Source organism: Phycodurus eques, chromosome 7, assembly GCF_024500275.1.
Source record: "Phycodurus eques isolate BA_2022a chromosome 7, UOR_Pequ_1.1, whole genome shotgun sequence".
In the NCBI taxonomy this organism is placed as follows: domain Eukaryota; kingdom Metazoa; phylum Chordata; class Actinopteri; order Syngnathiformes; family Syngnathidae; genus Phycodurus; species Phycodurus eques.
The window spans coordinates 2,036,447-2,060,111 of record NC_084531.1 but is presented as its reverse complement, the minus strand read 5'-3'; the positions used below and the strand labels follow the sequence as shown (position 1 = coordinate 2,060,111).

General features: G+C 44.6%; 1 protein-coding gene across 4 annotated transcripts in view; it reads right to left on the bottom strand.

Annotated features, from left to right (window-relative positions):
* Nucleotides 1–2,273: 2,273 nt before the first annotated feature.
* The window catches only part of appbp2 (amyloid beta precursor protein (cytoplasmic tail) binding protein 2), an 86,798-nt gene continuing 65,406 nt past the window's right edge, over nt 2,274–23,665 (bottom strand). For all 4 annotated transcript variants that reach the window (XM_061681809.1, XM_061681810.1, XM_061681811.1 and 1 more), the window contains 4 exons: nt 19,319–19,404; nt 16,892–17,082; nt 9,893–10,058; nt 2,274–6,583 (listed from right to left, as the gene is read on the bottom strand). In XM_061681809.1, the coding sequence (XP_061537793.1) occupies nt 6,306–6,583; nt 9,893–10,058; nt 16,892–17,082; nt 19,319–19,404 (721 nt within the window). In that variant the 3' untranslated portion in view covers nt 2,274–6,305. The remainder of the gene's footprint in view (nt 6,584–9,892; nt 10,059–16,891; nt 17,083–19,318; nt 19,405–23,665) is intronic.

Below are 23,665 nucleotides of genomic sequence, written 5' to 3'. Positions count from 1 at the left end.
GTAGTCCGCCTTTCGCCCAAAGTCAGCTGGGATAGGCTCCGGCGCAATTCCCCGCGGCCTTTCCCGGGATAAGCGGTGTTGAAAATGGATGGATGGACGGACTAAATTTGGACACGGACGATTTTGGCCCGATGCCCGCAATATGTACACTATATACACGTGCGCACAAAAATGATTGACAAAAGTTCTTCTAAAAACAGTACGTCTTTACCAACTGGCCACAACTTCGGGAGCAATTATCATGTATAAAATACTTGTTGGATTGAAAATGTCAAGAGAGGTATTCATTTTTTTAAAAAACTCACTACGCATGCTACTTTGTGTTGAAAACAATCGGAGCTGGCACGCTGACATCTAATTCTGTTCATGTTGCAACCTACACCGGCAGTGTGCAAGCACGCACGTTCTCAGGACAAAGGCGATTTCGGTGGGTGAGGCTCTCAAAAAGGGAAGGAGAATAAATCGGTGGACAATATAATAATAATAATAAGGAGGGGAAAAGGAATGCTGTGTGAAAGCAGCTTCAAGTCGCTGGCCATGCAGCTGCAAATTCTACCTCACCGGGCCGCTAGAGGGAAGCAAAGTAACCTGCTCAAAACAACAGTCCAAATTCCAATTTGTCTGCTGGATGACTTTGGGTGTGTTTTATCGGCTGTTCCAACCTGAGAGCGAGCGCTTTGACTTCTGCTTGTGGAGCTTTTCCCTTCTCCCTCTTCACCTTGGCCATGATCTTCAGCTTCATGCTGCTTTTACTCATGGGACGCACCAACCCCTGGATGCACACACAATCACACGTGGCACAACGCACACAAGCACTTTGCACATATTCTTCTTTTCAAAGATCTTTTTAAACATAGGACAAAAAACAGTGGGTATGAAAGGGAACAACGTTTTTACTGACTCCGTTTGGTTTGGATCGTAAACATCGCCTCATTGTGCATTGTATTTTTTTTTTTATTTGGTGTGCCAGGACCTGAGGAAGGCTCCTTCGAGCCGAAACGTTGTCGAGGCACACCGTTTGGTCGACAAAAAAAAGTTTTTTTTTTTTTTTGTGGGATTTTTTTTTTTTTTTTTTGTGGGTTTTGGTTATGATTAGAAACATATGACAAATTCACACCCATTAATAAATAGCACATCTAAAAGAAAAAAATATTACATAAATAACAAAGGCGACTCTATACAATTCATTTGGAATTAAAAAAAAATGTTGGATGGACCGTGCATCTCCCCCCCGATTCCCGGAAGGGGAATTATTTCCCCTATACTGGGAGAGGGCGGGTTCGGTTCCCCTCACCTAACCTAATTGAACATTGATTAATTATATAGCAAAGGCGACAGGAAAATCAGTAACTAAATGACAAAGACAGAAAACTAAGAAACAGAACAACAACAAAAATTACAAAACTAAAAGTATAAAAAACAACAACAAAAAAAAGAGTTGATAAAAATCAAAATGACACAAATTTACAACAAAACGATGGACGAGGGATGGACAGTGGCCCGGTATGGTCGCTGAGGCCAAAATAGAAATCAGACAGGGGTTGGGAATCAAGGTGGAGGAAGACTCCAAGGGTGGAAGGCCAGCGCACCTCCCTTTCGCTCCGGCGGTCGGCCGGAGGCTTTTAACCATCGGGGGTGGAAGGGTTCAAGCCTCACTTTCCTAACCCCCTCCACATACACACATAAAAAGCAAATTCACCTCCTTAACGGCAGTTTGAATGGGATCACTGAAAATATTTCATTCATAATTAATCATTTTTTTTACCGTAGCTGTATGCACTAAAGTTTTAAATCGGGTCATTTTTTTTTTTTAATGTCATTTAGAATATTTAACTCCGTGTCATGAACGGAACAGAGGATAGGACCCAAAAATGCACGACTCCAAAACAAACGGACAGTTTCAAAAAGGGAGGTTTCATATACGGGCAGAGGCAAAAAAAAAAAAAAGGCAACAGTATCCAAACACGTGAGGCAAGAAGGCGAGGTCGATAATCGGAACAGGGTCAAGTCTTACCGTGAGTCGGTGACGTGGAAACAAGGAACGCTGGAACGCGACGAACTGGCGACGGGAAAGAATGAGACACGAGGTTCAATGCGAGGGGGTAATTAGGGGGAACGAGGCACAGGTGGCGGAGATGCTCTCAGGAGCAGGTGTGTGTGAAACAGGGGGGGAAGACAAAAGCCGGAACACACACCCATGACATTACATCTATTTGTCTTTCTTTTATTAAAAAAAAAAAAAACCAACAAAAAAAAATAACATCTGAATTCTATGCACTGACGAGAAGAAAGCTGAACCTTTTGGAAGGTGTGAGTCAATTCAACAATTGGAATTCAACAAAACTGTGCAACAGACGTGGGCAAACATGATTTTGCTTTCATGAGAAATTTGACAGGACACAGTGGAGAAGAAAGGCCGTTTGTGTGTTGACTGGCAAGCAATCCAGTGGACCCCTCCTCTTGCCCCAAATCTACTAGGAGGTCTACTCACCCATGACCCTGAACAAAATTAACAGGTAGAAAATTGACAGACAGGGGCACGCACACACACACACACACACAAACTCCCCAGGGTCGTTCTCTTGAAGGCATTAGTATTTATTTAGCACTTTTAAGAATAGTTCTGTAAAGACTGACAACAGCAAACTCGTGAAAGCTGGCACTGATCAATGAACATTTCGGCATCCAGAATTCTGCATATCCTGATCCACAGATCGTTTCAACTCAAACCGAAATATTGGTGTGTTTCACAGCGTTATCATGAGACTGTACATGTAGCATCTTCCTACTTTTTAAGACGTGTTCCTTTGGAACGAAAGCATCCGCTAACAAAAGATCTTCATTTACAGGACATTTCTTCATTTTTGAAATGGATTGATTTTATGGGCCTGGCTGGGGAAACAACAGAGTTGCCTGTGCATGTGTTTGTGTGTGTGTAACAATATACTAAATGGCTCATCACACATTTTAGAAGTTCTTCATATATTGTGAAGAAGGAAGAAGAAAAAAAAAAAAAAAAGTCCATCTCGTGTGTGTGGAAAAGTGTGGGTTGAAACCAGGGTTTGACTTTTATCGTGAGGACACAAACACATACTCTAAGACTAACTCTGCAAAAAAAAAATATGACGGCGCGGTACTCAGCACATAACACAAGAGATTTGTCGAGCTAAAACTTTCGTCTTACTGCAAAAAGAATGGACCAAAGTGACATGAGGCTTCTGTCACGGTCCTTTGAGCTCATAATGTTCAAGTCAGAAAATGAAGAAAACAAAAAGTCTCTCAGTCTCTTAAAACAGTCGTCCCCAACCACCGGTCCACGGACCGGTACCGGGCCACGAGGCATTTGTTACCGGGCCGCAGAGAAACAATGACCAATTCATATCATTTCTGTCGTATTGCAATTCACGTGTCAATGTGTTTTCTTTTGAAAATTGACCGGATCTTCTCCACCGCGCCAGCTGCGTGTCTCAATTGACACGTCGAGACTGCACAGAACGCTTCCGTTTCCGGTCTCAGCCGGCTCGGACGCTTCCGTTTCCGGTCCGAGCGGGCTGACTCACGGCGGGAGAGCTCAAACAATGAATATCATTTCATAAACTAATTCAGTTCATGACGTTGACTGAAAAGATTTGCTCTTTTGAACGAAACACTTGCGAATGAAACGACACGATATCAGGAGTCCTACTTAAAATAGGGTTTACCGCAACAGTTAACTCTCACACACCAAGTCCGCTCTGATACAGATACAGTCGTAGGTTGCTGCTCGACACAGGCAGAACTACTTTTACGGAGTTCAAAGTCCACTCTTATTGTTATTATTATTCTCGAGGAGCTAGGGAAGTGCAGTCCGGTCTGGCTGCCTACAGTAACTCCGACCCCCACCCCTGCGTCGCACCCACAGTGGACGCACCACAAAGGACAAAGCGCAAACGTGTGTGTGTGTGTATATTATATCATGCGTGTGTGTATTCGCGCCACCACAGGCGGTCCGTGAGAAAAATGCTGCCTCCTCACCGGTCCACAGTGCAAAGAAGGTTGGGGAACACCGTCTTAAAAGACAAACCAATGTTGTCATCCACAAGTTGCGGTTTTCCATGAGAAAATGCAATACTTTCAAGAAAATAATACATTTTGACCATGAATAAAATTCCTCCACACATTGATGAACTGACTGCAATTATGGGAGCTCAGGTATGTTTCGTGGAGGCTTGGCTCCCAGGTAACTCCAACCCTGGTTGAAACTAATCTTGTAAGACTGTGGCATGACTGTATGAGAGTACAAGCATATTCATCTTCCAAATGGACATCCACTTGGCACAATTTTGAACTGATATGACTGTGAATGGGATCAACACAATCAGTTTAAGGTTTCATGTGCAGAAAGTGAGAAGGTGCATGCTCATAAGACATGTTGAGATGCAGCACACATGTGGACAGAATGTTTGGTATCCCTCTGTTAATGAACAAAACAATTCACAGTGGTCACATAACTGAAACCTGACAAACATAATCATAAATAAAAAAAAAAGAATGAAAATTAACCAATCAAAATCAGTTTGAAATTGTAGTTCAACAGAATTTCAAAAAAACACACTCATGAAACGGGCCTGGACAAAACCTATGATGCCCCTCCAAAAGATTGAAAATAATTTGACCACAGGGACATGTTCAAACAAGGTGTGTCCTCTCATTAGCATCCCAGGTCTCTTCAAACTTGTAATCAGTCAGTCGGCCGATTTAAAGGGTGACGAGTAATCGATGTGCTGTTTGCTGATGTGGTTTGAACCACAAACGTGGACCAGAGAAATCGAAGGAGAGTTGTCTCAGGAGACCAGAAAGAAAATTATAGACGAGCACGTTAAAGGTAAAGGCTAGAAGACCATCTCCAAGCAGCTTGATGTTCCTGTGACGACAGTTGCACATATTATTCAGAAATTTAAGATCCGCAGGACTGCGGGCCAACCTCCCCGGACGTGGCCGCATGCAGAAACTTCATAACAAATTGAAGAGACGGAGAATACGAATGGTAACAAAAGAGCCCAGAACAAGCTCCAAAGAAATTATGGGTGAACTCCAAGGTCAAGTCACATCAGTGTCAGATCACACCATCCATTTGTCCTTTAAGCCAAAGTGGACTTGATGGGAGACGACCAAGGAGGACACCACTGTTGAAAATAAATCATACAAAAGCAAGACTGATATTCGCCAAACTGCATGTTGTCAAGCCGCAAAGCTTTTGGGAGAATGTCCTCGGGACAGGTGAGACAAAACAAACTTTTTGGCAAGGCACATCAGCTCTATCTACAGCGGGTGTGGAAAGTATTCAAACCCCCTTGCATTTTTCACTCTTTGTTATAGTGCAAGCTAAAATCATTTAAGTTCATTTTTTTCCCCTCAATGTACCATATTGACAGAAATTGCCCTTGTATGAGATTTAAGTCTTATTGAACATGTGGAGAAGGAGCTGAAACATTCTGTCTGGAGAAAGCACCCTTCAAACCTGCGACAACTGGAGCAGTTTGCTCATGGAGAGGAAGCCAAAAAACCTGCTGTGAGGTACAGAAGTCGAATTGAAAGTTTCAAAAATCATTTGATGATTGATTCCCTTAAAAGTTGTGCAAGAAAATATTCAGGTTTACCACAATTCAAAAGCAATGTCTGATTTTCATTGGTGAATTTTCATTTTTTTTTTTAATGTATTATTACTTTTGCCAGATTCAAGTTATGTGAACACTGTGGCTTTTTCTTTCAATAACAGAGGGCTACCAACCATTTTGTCCAAGTGCATAGCTGCTAATTTGAATGAAAGTGACATTTCTTCTTAAGAGAAGACTAGAAAAACAGCACTGGAAGCATTTATTGATAAAAGTACATATTCACAGCATTGGCTGGATGTCAATCAAGCAGATTGTAGACTACACTTCAGCACCATTTACTTGTGTTTTGATTGGCCCTTACAGATGTGACAAACCTTGTTTTGGAAACTAAAATCCATTTTCGCAACAGTTTCCATCCACGCTTTCTGAGAACAATTCATTCAGGGTTCTGAGGGTATTTTACTCAATCTGCTCTGTGAGGTTAAGATGCAAAAAGATTCAGACTACAGGTGGATTTCGATGGTTGCGTTGAGATGTTTCGCCTCTCCATCCCATGAATCTATTTATTGTCTGTTCATGTGCAGGCAACTGCAGTGACATAACCATCAGAATGAACAACAGTTGAATAACGCTTGCGACCAAGCAGTCACATAAATCACAATTTTATGTTCTCACTGATCGTAATCCCACGCGTGTTTTGATCTCCTACTATGTCACCCAAGGAAAGGCTGGATTTGGTGTTTGGTTGGGTAAGCTTTGAACAAACAAGAACCCATGAACCACTTCCTGGGTCAGTAGGGGCGTAGTGTTGACATCCTCAAGGGCATCTGCCACAGCAAATTGTCGGTCCCTCAGGCGATTCCAGTTGGATAGTATATTGTGGTATTCAAATACCTTCTCAAAGTTACCCACAGAGTTGTAGAGTTTGATCAGGCCTCTGTAATCGTACTCCAACCCACTGTATCCCTCTCCAAACAGCTTCTTTCCTATAAGAACAAAGTGAAGTATGACATGATGTATTTGCGATCACTGCACATTGTCATTGGAGTATTAGGATTCATTAAACGTCTTATTCTGAAGCCAAATAATTATGGAAGAACTGATACAGCAAGACAAGAGAGCAGAAAAAGGAAATATACAGTGGGTACGGAAAGTATTCAGAAACCCTTAAAAATTTCACTCTTTGTTATATTGCAGCCATTTGCTAAAATCATTTAAGTTCATTTTTTCCTCATTAAAGTACACACAGCACCCCATACTAACATAAAAAAAAGAGGTAATTGTTGAAATGTTTGCAGATTTATTAAAAAGGAAAAACTGAAATATCACACAGCCATAAGTATTCAGACCCTCTGCTCAGTATTGAGTAGAAGCACCCTTTTGAGCTAATAGAGCCATGAGTCTTTTTGGCAATGATGCAACAACTGGATTTTGGGGATCCTCTGCCATTCCTCCTTGCAGATCCTCTCCAGTTCTGTCAAGTTGGATGGTGAACGTTGGTGGACAGCCATTTTCAAGTCTCTCCAGAGATGCTCAATTGGGTTTCAGTCAGGGCTCTCGCTGGGCCATTCAAGAACAGTCACAGAGTTGTTCTGAAGCCACTCCTTCGTTATTTTAGCTGTGTGCTTAGGGTCATTGTCTTGTTGGAAGGTGAACCTTCGGCCCAGTCTGAGGTCCTGAGCACTCTGGAGAAGGTTTTCGTCCAGGATATCCCCATACTTGGCCACATTCATCTTTCCTTCGATTGAAAGGTGATGAGCGGTGCCTGGTTTTCTCCACACATACCGCTTAGAATTAAGGCCAAAAGTTCTATCTTGGTCTCATCAGACCAGATAATCTTATTTCTTATCATCTTGGAGTCTTTCAGGTTTTTTTTTTTTTTTTTTTTTTTAGCAAACTCCATGTGGGCTTTCATATGTCTTACAGAGGAGAGGCTTCCGTCGGGCCACTGCCTAGGGTTGGGACCCTAAAGCCCTGCTGCAGTGATGGTTGACTTTCTAGAACTTTCTCCCATAACCCAACTGGATCTTTGGAGCTCAGCCACAGTTATTTTTGGGTTCTTCTTTACCTCTCTAACGAAGGCTCTTCTCCCCCGATTGCTCAGTTTGGCCACACGGCCAAGCTCCAGGAAGGGTTCTGGTCGTCCCAAACGTCTTCCATTTAAGGATTATGAAGGAGACTGTGCTCTTAGGAACCTTGCCAACACACCACCAGGTGGTGATCAGTTCACAGCTTTGCCCCTCTCTTCACCCCAGTGTCGAAGACATGCGGCCACAAGTCCAATGACACGACCAAGTCGATCATCGAACTGTGGCCTCAGGTGTCCTGGTGCCAAGTGCACATATGGACACCCTTTTGCTTGAACATGGGTGTTTTCAAGGACAATCCGTGATATAGCAGAGAAGGGCAATAACAGAGCACCCCTCAGGTTCTGATCACGGGCGTTCCTCCCAATCACGCCCTTCCGTCCCCCCACCCGAAGGCAGGCTACCCTCTCATCCACCAGGGTGAATCCCAATGTACAGGCTCCGAGCTGGAGAGCAATAAGTATACCCACACCTGCTCGGCGCCTCTCACCGTGGGCAACTCCAGAGTGGAAGAGAGTCCAGCCCCTCTCAAGAGGACTGGTACCAGAGACCAAGCTGTGCGTGGAAGCGAGTCCGACTATATCGAGTCGGAACAAGCACGCACACGCACACACACAAATATCTTTTGAAAAATGTTTTCGTCTGCCTGCCCCCCTGTGTCGATACTACTGTATAGCCACTTTTCTCTTACAGCTGGAAGTCTTTTGGGAACGTCTCTAGCAGCTTTGCACATCTAGCCTGAGAATTTTGCCCATATGTCTTTGGAAAATAGCTCAAGCTCAGCCAAGTTGGATGGAGAGCGTCTGTAAGACAGATGCTCAATGAGATTTAGGTCTAGATTTTCACGACACCATTCTAACACATGAATATTCTTTGATCCAAATCAGGGGTGTCAAACTTATGGCCCACTGGCCAGAACCGGCCCAAATCTCCTTCCTCGTCTCGTCTTTTGCAGCCTCAAAAGTTTTCTTCCAGAATTGCCTCGTATTTAGTTCCATCCATCTTCCCCTCAACTGTGACCAGTTTCCCTGTCTCGACTGAAGCACAGCATCCCCACAGCATCATGTTGCCACCACCATGTGTCACCGTGAGGATGGTGTGTTCAGGGTGATGAGGAGTGCACTTTGCATTTAGGCCAAAAATTCCAAAATATTCAAAAAGTTGAAAATCTGGTCTCATCTAACCAAAGCAACTTCTTCCACGTTTGCGGACATGGCAAACGGGACTTCTTTTGCCTTTCTTTCAACAACGGCTTTCTTTTTGCTCCTTTTTCCATAAAGAACAGTTTTGTGGAGTGCATGACTTAAGGCTTCTTCGGACGGCAACCGATGTGCTGTGCGGGGCAATTCGTCGGTCACGTGATGCAATGCGGGCGTTGTCGGCCGCGCAACCGCGGGAGCATAAAGAGGCCTTTACAGCTGTCCTTTGGACACGTTCTCCCACTTGAGCTGTGGATTTCTCAGTCTATCCATAGCAAGCATGGGCCTCTTGGCTGCTTCTCTGACCACTGCTCTCATTGCTTACTCTGTCAGTTTGGGTGGATGGCCATGTCTTGGTAGGTTTGCAGTTTGCTGTCACCAAATCATAGCATACCCCTTATTGCTGAGAAAGCCCATGAGACTCCTCCTGTTTGTTAGAAGGTATGTTGCAGAGCAATCTTTGCTAACAGACTTTGTTGAGAAAATGATATGGGGTGGCACTTGCCAAGGTGGAGATGCACATTTCTGAACTTCTCTCTGTAGAGGTCCCTCGACTCTGTCTTGCCATCTCAAGGCAAACAGCCTGGGTTCTAAGTGCCTTGAGATAATTGATGTTGTAAATATAATCTCAAAAGGAAAAGTCACATTGAGTTGCAGTAAATATTTAAATGAAACAGTAAAACTTCATTTTTTTGTTTTTTGAGTCAAATTAATGTTTTGTTGGTTTTGATCTGTGAACACAGTGATTTTGTGTTCAACTAGTGCAATGGTTCATTTTGTGCACTCATAAAATATACACCTATGTTTTGAATTAGAATTTTTTTCCCCCTTTCTTCCAATTACAAAATATTTGGTGAATGCATGCATCAAACTTGGCGGATTCAGTACTTCCAACAAGGTTAAAAAAAACAATGCACTATACTTTACCTTACGTAATGACACATGGATTGTGTGCTTGTTTTAAATCTGAAAACAAAGTATCTTAAAGAAACGACAGAAATTGACTGACCGATAGAAATGGAGCGCAGGTAGAGCCTCTCTGCATCTTCATAGGCGTTCATGTCGTAGTTGTAAAGGGAGGCGAGGTGACCCACAGATAGTGCCACCTCATAGTCCTCATGGCCCAAAAGCTGCTCCTTAATCTGGATGGCTTTGATGTGCATCTCCTCTGCTTCCTAGTAAAAGTCAAAGTAAAAACAGCATATTGAGATGCAGGAAAATGATAAATCTTATTCAACTAAAATGACAATAAATTGACCAGAAACCCAGAAACATTGTTTTTTTTTTTTTTTTAGATCTATATATTTATTTAAATTTGTATGACTATCCACAGATGGGTAAAGACGAAACCTTTGAAAAACCACTGTTCCTGTCATTTAAATGTTAATTTCTTGTTATGCTAATTAATATGCACATTGTTCAATACAAATTGAGATGTCACACGAATGTAACTTTTACCATTAGGGAATACAGCCCTTGTATGCTGAAGTACCTGAATGACCTTGAGTGCAGTCACTCCACTTTGAATTGCTGCTTTTTTGGGGGGTCTTGGAGCCTTCTGTTTTTCAGTAATTACTGAGTGTACTCTTTTGGCTTGAGGCAAGGCAACTGACGTGGCCACTAAAGGGCCCATATTTCAGCAAAACAACCTTTTCTAGTATTTGGGATACTGGCTCTATTGTGCCTCAGGAAACAGGTGAAACGAATTAAAATCTTCCACGCATTCCCTACTTACAGACGTTTTTCTACCGAGAGACCGGAAATCAGGTCATTTGAATTTCTGGAGCTTATCTACGTCTCCACCCCCGAGCCAGCGTTGCCAACGTAACAAATATGTGTGCTCTCACAAGTAATGGGGGTTGGCTCTTCTACACGGAGCCAACCAATCAAAGGATACGGGGTGGTCTTAGCCAAAAATGGACAAAGCGGAGACAAAACTGGGTCAAACAGAAGAAGCTGTCAGAGGGGACATTTCTGGACACAAGCATAACAAAACCAAGGTATTTTTTAAAATGACATTGACACTTTTATACTAAGTCCATGTTATAGAGTCACTCTATAGAAGTCTAAATAGCCAAAATATGGGACATTGAAAGAGCATTCCATTTCTATCCCCAAAAATGCTGAGTTTACTTTGTAGCATGTTTCGGTCTCCTCTCTGAAGCAGCAATCACATTGGTTTTGTACAACCCCAATTCCAATGAAGTTGGGACATTGTGTTAAACATAAATAAAAACAGAATATAATGATTTGCAAATCATATTCAACCTATATTTAATTGAATACACTACAAAGACAAGATAGTTAATGTTCAAACTGATAAACTTGATAAAAAACTTGCAAATAATCATTAACTTAGAATTTTATGGCTGCAACACTTTCCAAAAAAGCTTGGACAGGGTCGTGTTTACCACTGTGTTACATCACCTTTTCTTTTAACAACATTCAGTAAACGTTTGGGAACTGAGGACACTAGTTGTTAAAGCTTTGTAGGTGTTTGTTGCGTGTCCCAATGATCCTAGGAGTTAAGTTGTCTGGGGCTTCACGCCCCTGGTAGAGTCATCTATGGCAAACAGGTCCTAGGTGAGGGACCAGACAAAGCACGGATCTAAAAAACCCTATGACGAACAAAATAAATGGATATAGGTTTCCCTTGCCCGGACGCGGGTCACCGGGGCACCCCTCTGGAGCCAGGCCTGGAGGTGGGGTTCGAAGGTGAGCGCCTGGTGGCCGGGCCTGCACCCATGGGCACACCCCAAAAGGGTACGTGGGTCCCCCTTTCAATGTGCTCACCACCTGTGGGAGGGGCCATAGGGGTCGGGTGTCGTGTGAGCTGGGCGGTGGACGAAGGCGGGGACCTTGGCGATCCGACCCCCACCTACAGAAACTGGATCTAGGGATGTGGAATGTCACCTCTCTGGCAGGGAAACAGCCCGAGCTGGTGTGTGACACGGACATGGGAGGAGTTCGGTGAGGTCATGGAGAATGACTTCCGGACGGCTTTGAGTAAATTCTGGTCCATCATCAGGCGTCTCAGGAGGGGGAAGCAGTGCACCGTCAACACTGTGTATAGTGGGACGTTGTGAGTTGGTGGGGAGAATACTTCGAAGACCTCCTCAATTCCACCGACACGCCTTCCCATGAGGAAGCAGAGACTGGGGTCTCTGAGGCGGGCTGCCCTATCTCTGGGGTTGAGGTCACCGAGGTGGCTAAAAAGCTCCTCGGTGGCAAGGCCCCGGGGGTGGATGAGATTCGCAGAGAGTTCTTAAAAGCTCTGGATGTTGTGGGGCTGTACTGGTTGACATTGGACGTTTTGCCTAACGGCTTAGGTTTTTCTTTACCACAATGGACCGATACAAAGTTTGCATCACTGCAGACGCTGCACTGATCCGCCTGTCGATCTCCTGTTCCATTCTTCCCTCAGTCGTGAACAAGAACCCAAGATACTTGAACTCCTCCACTTTGGGCAGGATCTCATCCTGGACCTGGATAGGGCATGCCACCCTTTTCTGACTGAGGACCATGGTCTCAGATTTGGAGTTGTTGATTTTCATCCCAGCTGCTTCACACTCGGCTGCGAACCACTCCAGTAAGAGTTGGAGATCACGGCTTGATGAAGCCAACAGAACCACATCATCTATAAAAAGCAGAGATGCATTGCTGAGGCCACCAAACTGGATCCCCACTCCGCGTTGGCTGTGCCGACAAATTTTGCCCATAAAAGTAAAGAACAGAATTCGTGACAGGAGGGCAGCCTTGGCGGAGTCCAACCCTCACCGGAAACAAGTCCGACTTACTGCCAGCAATAAGGACCAAACTCTGACACTGGTCGTACAGGGACCGAACATCCCGTATCAGGGGATTCGGTACCCCATAATCCCGAAGCACTGCCCACAGGACTCCCCAAGTGACACGGTCGAACCCCTTCTCTAAGTACACAAAACACACACTTCCATGCACCCTTGAGGACCCTGCCGAGGGTGTGTTCCGCGACCAGGACGAAAACCACACTGCTCTTCCTGAATCTGAGATTGCTCCTCCTTTCCAGCACCCTTGAATAGACCTTACCAGGGGGACCACATCCCCTAGTTTGCCAATCCAGAGGTACTGTGCCCAATGTCCACAGAATGTTGTAGAGGCGCCTCAACCAGGATAGCCCCACAACTTCCAGTGCATTTAGGAACTCCGGGCGAATCTCATCCACCCCCGGTGGCCTTGCCACCGAGAAGCTTTTTAACCACCTCAGTGACCTCAAACCCAGAGATAGGAAAGCCCGCCTCAGAGACGCCAGATTCTGCTTCCTTGTAGGAAGGCATGTCGGTGGGTTTGAGGAGGTCTTTGAAGTATTCTCTCCACCGACTCACGACGTCCCGAGTCGAGGTCAGCAGCGCCACATCCTCACTATACACAGTGTTGATGGTGCACTGCTTCCCCCTCCTGCGACGCCGGATGGTGGACAAGAATTATCCTCAAAGGCCACCCGCCTCAGCAATGGAGACACGGAACATGCTCCAGTCGGACTCAATGTCCCCCGCCTCCACCGGAACATGAGCAAAGTTCTGTTGGAGGTGGGAGTTGAAACTCTGCCAGACGTTCCCTGCAGACCCTCACAATACGTTTGGGCCTGCCAAGTCGGACCGGCATTTTCCACCACCATCGGAGCCAACTCCGATGGTGGTGGAATTAGTTGACACTCTTCACCCAAGTGTCCAAGACATGTGGCAGCAAGTCTGATGACACGACCACAAAGTCGATCATCGAACTGCGACCTTGGGTGTCCTGGTGCCAAGTGCATGTGTGGATACCCTTATGCTTGAACATGGTGTTCATTATGGACAATCCGTGATGAGCGCAGATGTCCAATAACAGAACACCGTTCGGGTTCTGATCAGGGTGGCCGTTCCTCGCAATCACGCCCTTCCAGGTCTCACTGTCATTGCCCACGTGAGCATTGAAGTCCCCCAGCAGAACAATGGAGTCCCCCGTGGGCAACTCCAGAGTGGAAGAAAGTCCATCCCTCTCAAGAGGACTGGTACCAGAGCCCAAGCCGTATGTGGAGGTGAGCCCGACTATATCAGAATCAGAATTATCAAAAAGATGCAGAGTCCGCTAGCAATTAGAGCAGTTTGAAATGACTAATAGAACAATAGTCCGGTGCAATGACCATTGTGCAAAGGGCGCAGAGACTTCAAGAAGTTGATGCAGTTTAAGTGACTAGCAGTGCAATATTCTGGGACAATGTTAATTGTGCAAATGGTGCTCACAACAGAATCAGAATCATCTTTATTTGCCAAGTATGTCAAAAACACAAGGAATTTGTCTCCAGTTGTTGGAGGCGCTCTAGTATGACAACAGACAGTCAATTGACAGAATACTTTTGAGACATAAAGACATAAAAAACACAGTCACTGAGCAATAAAGGTTTACCAGTAATGTGGTAATCCCGGTACAATTTATTTTTATTTTTTTGACAATTGTGCAAAAAGATGACTTGTAGCAATTAGACCAGTTTAAAGTGAATAATAGTGCGATAATTTGGGACAATGTCAATTGTGCAAATGGTGGAAGTCTTTTCAGCAGTTTTGACTGTCCGTTGCAGTCAGAGTTTGTCCTTTTTTGGAGCAGCACCAAACCAGACTGTGATGGAAGAACACAGGACTGATTTGATGACTGCTGTGTAGAACTGCCTCAACAGCTCCTGTGGCAGGCCATGTTTCCTCAGAAGCCGCAGGAAGTACATCCTCTGCTGGGCCTTTTTGAGGATGGAGTTGATGTTGATCTCCCACATCAGGTCCTGAGAGACTGTAATTCCCAGGAACTTGAAGGTCTTGACGGTTGACGTAGGGCAGTTGCGTGAGGGGCAGCTGTGGCAAAGGATGCCTCCTGAAGTCTCGACAGTCTTAAGCGTGTTCAAGGTTCAGGTTGTGTCGGCCACAACACAGCTCCAGCCGCTCCAATTCCTGTCGATACGCAGACTTGTCACCGTCTTTGATGAGGCCGATGACTGTGATGTCGTCTGCAAACTTGTTGTTAAAGTCCCCGAAAATAATGAGGGGAGAGTCTGGGTGTTTTTTTTTAATTTCGTTTACTTGTTCAGCGAGTGTTAGCAGTGCAGCATTTATATTAGCTTGATAAGGAATTTAAACATCGGCGAGAATGAAAAATGCGAACTCATGCGGCGAATAGAATGGCTTACAGTTCAAAAACAGCGTCTCCAATTCCGGGCTGCAGTGTGTGCTGAGCTCCGTGACGTCGGTGCAACATTTTCCGTTGCTATAGAAGCATATCCTGCGACCTTTTGTTTCCCCAGATTAGTCCGTGATGCGGTCTGCCCTGTGAAGTTGGAAGCCCTGAAGCATTACGGCGCCATCAGGGACGCGTTCACAAAGCCATGTCAAGCTGGGGCGGCGGAACGTCCAAAGTCTTTACTGGTTATTGTCAGAAGATGAAGCTCGTCCATTTTGTTGGGTAGGGAGTGTAGATTCGCAAGATGGATCGACGGGAACGCCAATCTGTATCCTCTCTTGTAGACTTCACTTGGATGCCGGCGCACTTCCCCCTTCGTCATCTTCGCCTCCATGCGTCATTGACCGCAACCGCCCCTCCGTTGAGTAACGTGGAGAAAAAAACTGAGCGGATTTGCGAAAGTTGGTGAAAAACACAATACTAGAGAGCACGTAAAGAGCATGTTATTTTATTTATTTTTTACTTAATTTATCCCGTTCAGCTGCTTGGTCAAACAGAACGGAGGGAGGATCTGTATCCCTATTATGCTGGAACAGTTTTACTGTGCAACAGTGAACTTTTTTTATACTTTCACTGTCGTTATGATGGATATTTACTGAGAATCTTAGTCGGACAGAAAAAGGTTTTAAAGGGGAGTGACCGACACACTAAAGATACATTTCTGGGTTTTAAGCAAGAGAGACACAACCGGCCGCTGCAACACTGACAGCCATATAAATACAGTAGAAAGGACAGAACAATACTTACCTCAATGTATAATTTAATATGCAACTGTGGCTGAAATAGCGAAGCTTGAATTCTCTCTCGCCAAACGTATGCGAGCGGTACGTACCTCTCCAGTTACTTTCAAGTGAATGGGAGTGAACTCAGCCTTTCATATTATCCCCACTCTTCTCTCTTAATTACACACACGCCCTTTCTCTGTAGCTATCCTGTTCTTCCTGAACTAGAAATAATCTTTTTATGGTTTAATACAGGTGGCACGGTGGACGACTGGTTAGAGCGTCTGCCTCACAGCTCTGTGGTCCGGGGTTCAATCCTCAGCCCCGCCTGTGTGGAGTTTGCTTGTTCTCCCAGTGCCTGTGTGGGTTTTCTCCGGGCACTCCGCTTTCTTCCCACATCCCAAAGACATGCGCGGTAGGTTAACTGATGACTCTAAATTGCCCGTAGGTGTGAATGTGAGTGTGAATGGTTGTTTGTTTATCGGTGACCTGCGATCGGCTGGCAACCAGTTCAGGGTGTACCCCGCCTCCTGCCCGATGATAGCTGGGATAGGCTCCAGCACTCCCGCGACCCTTGTGAGGATAAGCGGCTCAGAAAATGGATGGATGGATGGTTTAATACATGTGATGAAGTACAATATATTGTATGTGAAGCCTCAAAAGCCTACAGATGCTCGCCGTTCAGGGCCGGTGTGAGTTGTCAACTGTCTTTTTTTGCAATGGTCCCGTCCAATCGGGTTTGACCGCATCGCACGGTGTGTGGCGGACTTAATTGTGAATGGTTGTTGTCTACAGGTGCCTTGCAATTGGCTGGTGACCATGCAGTCCAGTGGAAAGCACCTCTCGCCCACAGTTAGCTGGGATAGATTCCGGCTCACCTGCAAACCTAATGAGGTGAAGCTCTATCGGAAATGGATGGAGGTTATATGTATTTTCTTTTTAAATATCGGAAAAAGCTGGTATTTAGTTGTATGTTCACTGTTCATGTGATATGATTGGATTATGTTAACAGAATCTGTGTAAAAGAAAAATCATCAAACCTTAAACTTTCGCATGGACTGATAGAGTCGTCCTAGGTTGCCATAATGTTTGGCTGTCTGGACGTTGAACTCTCCAAAGGCCTTCTTTGCCAGCTGCAATGAGGACAAGTGCAGATCATGAGCCTCCTGCAGTAGGCGCTCTTCTGTCTCCTTATTGTGGCAATCAATAGCAATTTCCTCCAAGATCAGGGCTAATGTAAAAAAGCAAAAAACAAACAAAACAAAAAAGCATTGTCAACAAATACATTTCTCAGAAAAACGATCAGCAAGGTCATGTACCTTTCTAATAATTGTTTCTGTTCATTCAGTGGTGACGTGGTTAAATTTGATGTCTGTTTTGTTCAACATATGACGATTAATGACTAACTTTTCCATATTTTCAGTCTATCTTATTGGGATACCAAATGACAGACCAACGCAAAGTAGAGCATAGTTGTGACGTCTCTGTTATGTGGACCCACACCACCGGCACAACACCAAGCCAGATGGTGATGTATTAGACGACACCGCCATCAGGCTAGCTGGCCCGCTAACATGCGCGCGAGCGAACGTAATAAAAAGTGTCTCTGGTGTCTGAAGTCACTTAGGTGCGGCGCACAGAGCGAGCGATGGCGAATTGGATGGCCGTACCCCCGGTATGCGAGACCACGTGGTGAATTGGACTGTCCAATCGCCGGTAGCAGGCTCTCCACACGAGAAACACGCTAGCCCAAATAACAAAACATTTCAGGGAAGCTGCATTGTAGGCAGGATGGCCAATTACACACGCTATAGTGGTACAATTGAACCAAGTTATCATTACTAAGGAACTGGCGTCAAATAGGCACTGATGGAATGATGGCGCTCGGTACATAAACACGGGCAAAATTGTTGGTACCCATCTGTTACAGAAAGAAAACCCCACAGTGGTCACAGAAGTAACTTGAATCTGAAGGCTAATTATAGGACACACCTTGGTTGAACATGTCCCTATGGTCAAATCCTTTCTTGGGGTACCATCATTTTTGTCCAGGCCTGTTACATGAGTTTGTTTTTTAAAACAACGCCGTTGAACCACAATCAAAAAACAATGTCTGCTTTTCATTGGTTAATTGCACAATTGCACAACTTTCGTTCATTGAACTATTTCATATTTTGTGCGAACGTGAACCGAACTTTGTTTATTTCTGAGGTAATTGAGAACATGCTCATTCTGGCGTCAAAGAACGGTGTTCGAACTAAAGTTCATTTTCATTCAAGAGTGTTGGGTTTTTTTCGGGACTTACAGGACAAACCCATCTGAATACACGATTTACGAGCCTTCGTATGTCGTGGATAAACGCTGGATTTGGCAACCAATTCAGTGCGGCCACAGCCGCCATTCACGGCAGGTACATCACAGCTGCGTGAGCTCACGTGTGAGCTGCGTTTGTCACAAATGAGTGTTTATGTGACCAGTAGTTTGTTAAATATGGGCAATCGCAGGGCACATACAAACAAACAAACAACCATTCGCACTCACAGTCACACCTACGGGCAATTTTAGAGTCTCCAATTAATGCATGTTTTTGGGATGTGGGAGGAAACCGGAGTGCCCGGAGAAAACCCACGCAGGCACGGGGAGAACATGCAAACTCCACACAGGTGGGGCCGTGGATTGAACCCCGGTATCACAAAGAAGGATTTATTGTCTCTGTTCAGCCGTAAACAGCATAATTGTTTACCATTGGTATCGACAAAGGTGTAGTGGTCCACTCGCCTGACTTTGGTGCAGACAGCGCGGGTTCAGTTCCCACTCAGTGACGTTGTGAATGTGAGTGCGAATGGTTGTCCGTGTCTATGTGTGCCCTGCGACTGACTGGCGACCAGTTCAGGGTGTAGTCCGCCTTTCGCCCGAAGTCAGCTGGAATAGGCTCCAGCGTCCCCCGACCCTAACCAGGATAAGCGGTGTTGAAAATGGATGGATGGTATCGACAAAATACTAACGAGTACTGACAATTAGCCTCAGCTATCTCAGTCCATTTAAAATCAGTCCCCCGCACGAAATCTATTATGTGTTTACAAAGGCATCCCCTCAAAGATGGCGGCCGTTGCATACTGCACCAATAGGTGGCGTCACGTCAGTCTCTTGCCCATTAAAGCAGCTTCTTTTACAAGCCAAAAGAGCCTTCCTTCATTTTCCTTCTAAGACTCAACTGTGTAAAAGACAGGCCAATTTTTATTTGTAATATAAAAAAAGAAACCCATGTATCATTGTCCTTCTAATTCTCAATTACATATAACTTTGTGTTGGTCAATCACATGAAATTTCAATAAAATACATTTACATTTGAAATTGTAAGGTGACAAAATTTGGAAAAGTTCAAGGGCTATGACTATTTCTGTAAACCATTGAATGGCTTCGATTGCCTAGTACTGTCAGGATAACCAATATTGCCAATGCCTTACCTTTGACTCTCTTGGAGGAGGCCAGGAGCAGATGATCCTCAGGTAGAATATGAGTAATGATGTCGATGGCACGTTCTGCATGGAATCTTAAGAACACACAAAAAGCCTTCTTAAACATTTAGGTGACTTTACTCAGCTAGATAATGTATTCCAGTCTTATGTCTTGCCGGTATTTCTCTCAAAACACACAAATTCCTTGTGTGTTTTGGACATACTTGGCAAATAAAGATGATTCTGATTCTGATTCTGATTTAAGATAAACACTTCAGAGAAAGACAAGTTTTGGTCAATAGCAACTGTGCTCATTCAGATGCAAGATTCATACTGTAAACAATACTAACCCCCAATTAGGGGACATTCCTGTGTCACAGCACCAGAAAAATTGGAAAATGGAAACTCAAATTCACTCAGTATTTTTGACTTAATAAATAATGTTTAAGACTTTATAGCTTGTAATAGATATTAAGCACACGTGTCCAGCGAAAGGCCAGGGGCCAAATCCAACCCGCCACATCATTTTATGTGGCCCGCGAAAGCAAATCATCTGCGTCGAGACTTCATGTTTCATCCCGCTTTCAAAATAAACTGAATAATAGTTGAACAAACAACTTTTTATTGGCTTCTGGTTTCACAACTGTCCATCGATCAGTCATAAAATAAGGCGATCATTCATTTGTATGGGTTCACCGTCATAATAGCCCTCCAAAGGAAACCATAACTACTATGCCCACAACAAAATGGAGTTTGACAACCCCGATATGTAGCATATTCAGTGGTGTGAAAAAGTGTTTTCCCCCTTCCTAATGTCTTATTTGTTTTGTGCATGTTTGTCACTTTTCCCATCATCAAAATTGTTTAAATATTAATCAACGCCAACACAAGTGAAGCCCTACATGGTGCCCTGGGAGTGCCAGATCTCGTCAGATCTGGGAAGCTAAGCAGGGTCGGTCCTGGTTAGTACTTGGATGGGAGAACATCTAGGAATACCAGGTGCTGGGGTTGGCAGTGGGCCAATCACCTGCTCCCGTAAAAACCTACCAATAGGATTCAGGCCAGGACTTTGACCAGGCCACTACAAAGTCTTCTTTTGGTTTTCTTCAGCCATTCAGAAGTGGATTAGGCTGGTGCCGTTGCTTTTTTAACACCACTGTATACACTGTATGCCAATATATAAAATTGGCCAAGTCAAATTCCTGTGTGTCTACTTGATGCATTTGGCGAATAAAGTGATTCGGATCAATCTTCAGATACGTACAAATGTGCCACTTTTGGGGGCTGTATGCGGGATATGGTTATAATACTGTAATAATATGAACAACTCCAACATAAAATTGTTACCAATTCTCCATTGATCCCAAATGACGTCTCTTGCCTACATCCCCATCATCTATTTAGGCATGTGCTCAGTACAAAATTGTTAAAGTAAACAGGTCGACAGGTTGAAGGTGGTGCCAAACCGAGTGGTTGCCTTGGTAACGCGCTCTCTAGTACTGTCTATGGTTTTGTGTTTTTCGTTCGTCTTTGGAGACACTACGCAACTTACTTACACAAGGGAAGACTTGCCAAACATAAGGGACTCTACTCCGAACTTTCTTTCACCAACGTTCACAAATCCGCTTAACCCCGAAATACAGGCATAAACTTAAATGTGCAAAGATTTGAGTGTCCTTAAAACTTCAACTGGCCGACTGGTTAGCACATCTGCCTCACAGTTCTGAGGACCCAGGTTCAAATCCGGCCTCGCCTGTGTGGAGTTTGCATGTTCTCCCCGTGCCTGCGTGGGTTTTCTCCGGGTACTCCTCTTTCCTCCCACATCCCAAAAACATCCATGATAGGTACAGAATCAGAATCATCTTTATTTGCCAAGTCAAAAACGGAAGGAATTTGTCTCCGGTAGTTGGAGCCGCTCTAGTAAGACAACAGTCAATTGACAGTGAATACTTTTGAGACATAAAAACATAGAAACACAGTCACTGAGCAATAAAATACTACCAGTAATGTGGGAATGCCGATAAAATTTTGTTTTTTGATAATTGTGCAAATGATGCCGAGTCCTCTAGCAATGTAGAGCAGTTTGGAATGACTAATAAAACAATAGTCTGGTACAGTGACCATTGTGCAAATGGTGCAGACTTCAATAAATGTATGCAGTTTAAAGTGACTAGTAGTGCAATAATCTGGAACAATGTCAATTGTGCAAATGGTGCAGATACTTCTCAAGCACATGAGTGGCCAGTATTAGTCAACAACAGATATGCAAGTAGTGCAGAGCCGTGAGACTCCTACAGTGAGTGCACGAATAATGTATAATTGGCCCGACAGAGATGTGACTACAATCTCAAGACAAAATTGGAAGCCTATTACAATGGAATTGGAACTTAACTGTTTAAGAAGATAATGGGAAGAGGGAAGAATCTGTTGGAATGTCTGCCGGTTCTAGTTTGGATTGTTCAATAGCGCCTACCTGAGGGAAGGAGCTGGAAGAGGTGGTGACCAGGATGTGGAGGGTCCAAGAGGATTTTGCATGCTCTTGTCTTAGTTCAGGCAGTTCAGGAAGATAGGGGGTTGACGACAATTCTTTTTAGCAGTTTTGATTGTCCGTTGCAGTTGGAGTTTGTCCTGTTTTGTGGCAGCACCAAACCAGACCGTGATGGAAGAACACAGGACTGATTCGATGACTGGTGTGTAGAACTACCTCAACAGCTCCTGTGGCAGGCCGTGCTTCTTCTGAAGCTGCAGGAAGTACATCCTCTGCTGGGCTTTTTCGAGGATGGAGTTGGTGATGGTCTCCCACTTCAGGTCGTGAGAAACTGTAATTCCCAGGAACTTGCAGGTCTTAACGGTTGACACAGGGCAGTTGGACAGCGTGAGGGGCAGCTGTGGCGAAGGACGCCTCCTGAAGTCCACGATCATCTCTACAGTCTTGACCGTGTTCAGCTCCAGGTTGTGCTGGCTGCACCACAGCTCCAGCCGCTCCACTTCCTGTCGATACGCAGACTCGTCACCGTCTTTGATGAGACCGATGACTGTGGTGTCGTCTGCAAACTTCAGGAGTTTGACAGCCGCGTGCGTTGAGGTCCAGTCTGTGCCTACCAAGCATTCCAAACTCTGTGTTGATCACTTCGAACCGGCGTGCTAACTGGTAGTATCATGTCTATTACGATTCAGTTAGCGACTGCATTCGTGATATTTCTGTCTCTGAAATTTTTTTTGTCATAAAGAATGGCGCTGGAGAAATAATTTTAAAAAATTATCATTGGCTATTCATATTGTATGTCAAAACATTGTTGTCAACACCAGCACAAAAGGGCCTGATGGTGAATGGCAGTCATTGCAGGTGTCCTGGCAGCATTATGAGACAGGAGATGAGCTGCGTGCAGTCTGTTCCGGATTGTCTGGGCAGTGAGCCGGAGGCCATATGGTGCTGCAAATCTGTAGAAGACCTGTTATGGTACCTAAGTGCAGACACGACGAGGAAACGGTGAGGTCTTCTTGGGGTGTTGTCTTCTTGGAACACCCACTTCGAGGTCTGTCTCCAACATCCCCGTCAATTTGGAGATGGTACTAGGCACTCCAAATGATGCCGTATTTTTTGCGGAACACCTGCAGTGTTTCCCCAACAAAAGCTTTAATTGGGTGGGTCGCCCAAGTAAACTGACAGCTGCCCAAGAAAATGAAATTATAATCCCCCGCCCACACCACTCCTAAAAAAAAAAAAAAAAAAAAACATGCACTGTACAGGCACAGAAAAAGCTCCACTCTGTCTGTCTGCCTCGTGATAAGCCAAGCTAGCAAGCCAGCGAGTGTCACTCGTCGCCAGATCATTATATCCAATAATGCAAACAAAACAGCAGCGCGACATGAGATTGTGTTGGGCAGCCGGCTCCGCAGTTTTGCACCGTGATTAGGTAGGCTAGCTACCTAGTTAGCGTGACTAATCATCGCGTCAGTAAGTTACTAATCATCACCTCCATTGCGGCTTTGTTGCTGGCACAAGACGGCAGCACGGAACATCCCTGGAATAACCAAGATTGTCGCGCACAGCTGTGGAAATGCCAGAGAGGAGCTGCCCGTGCAACGAAGTCACGGTCACTGATCATCTCATCACTAAATCACTTCCATGGCGATTTTGTTGCCAGATTAATAATGTCCAACAATGCGCGGACAACATCTGTGTGCTAACAAAAATTTTATCGCTCATCGGGGTTGGGTTAGGAGGACACACAGGCCACATAACTGTAGTAAAACCTGTCGGAATATGTTTTATGGCAATAATAAGATATGAGATATACCTGTTCATCATATGTTAAAATGTTCCGGGCAAGGCAGGGGACATTGAGTTTAAGT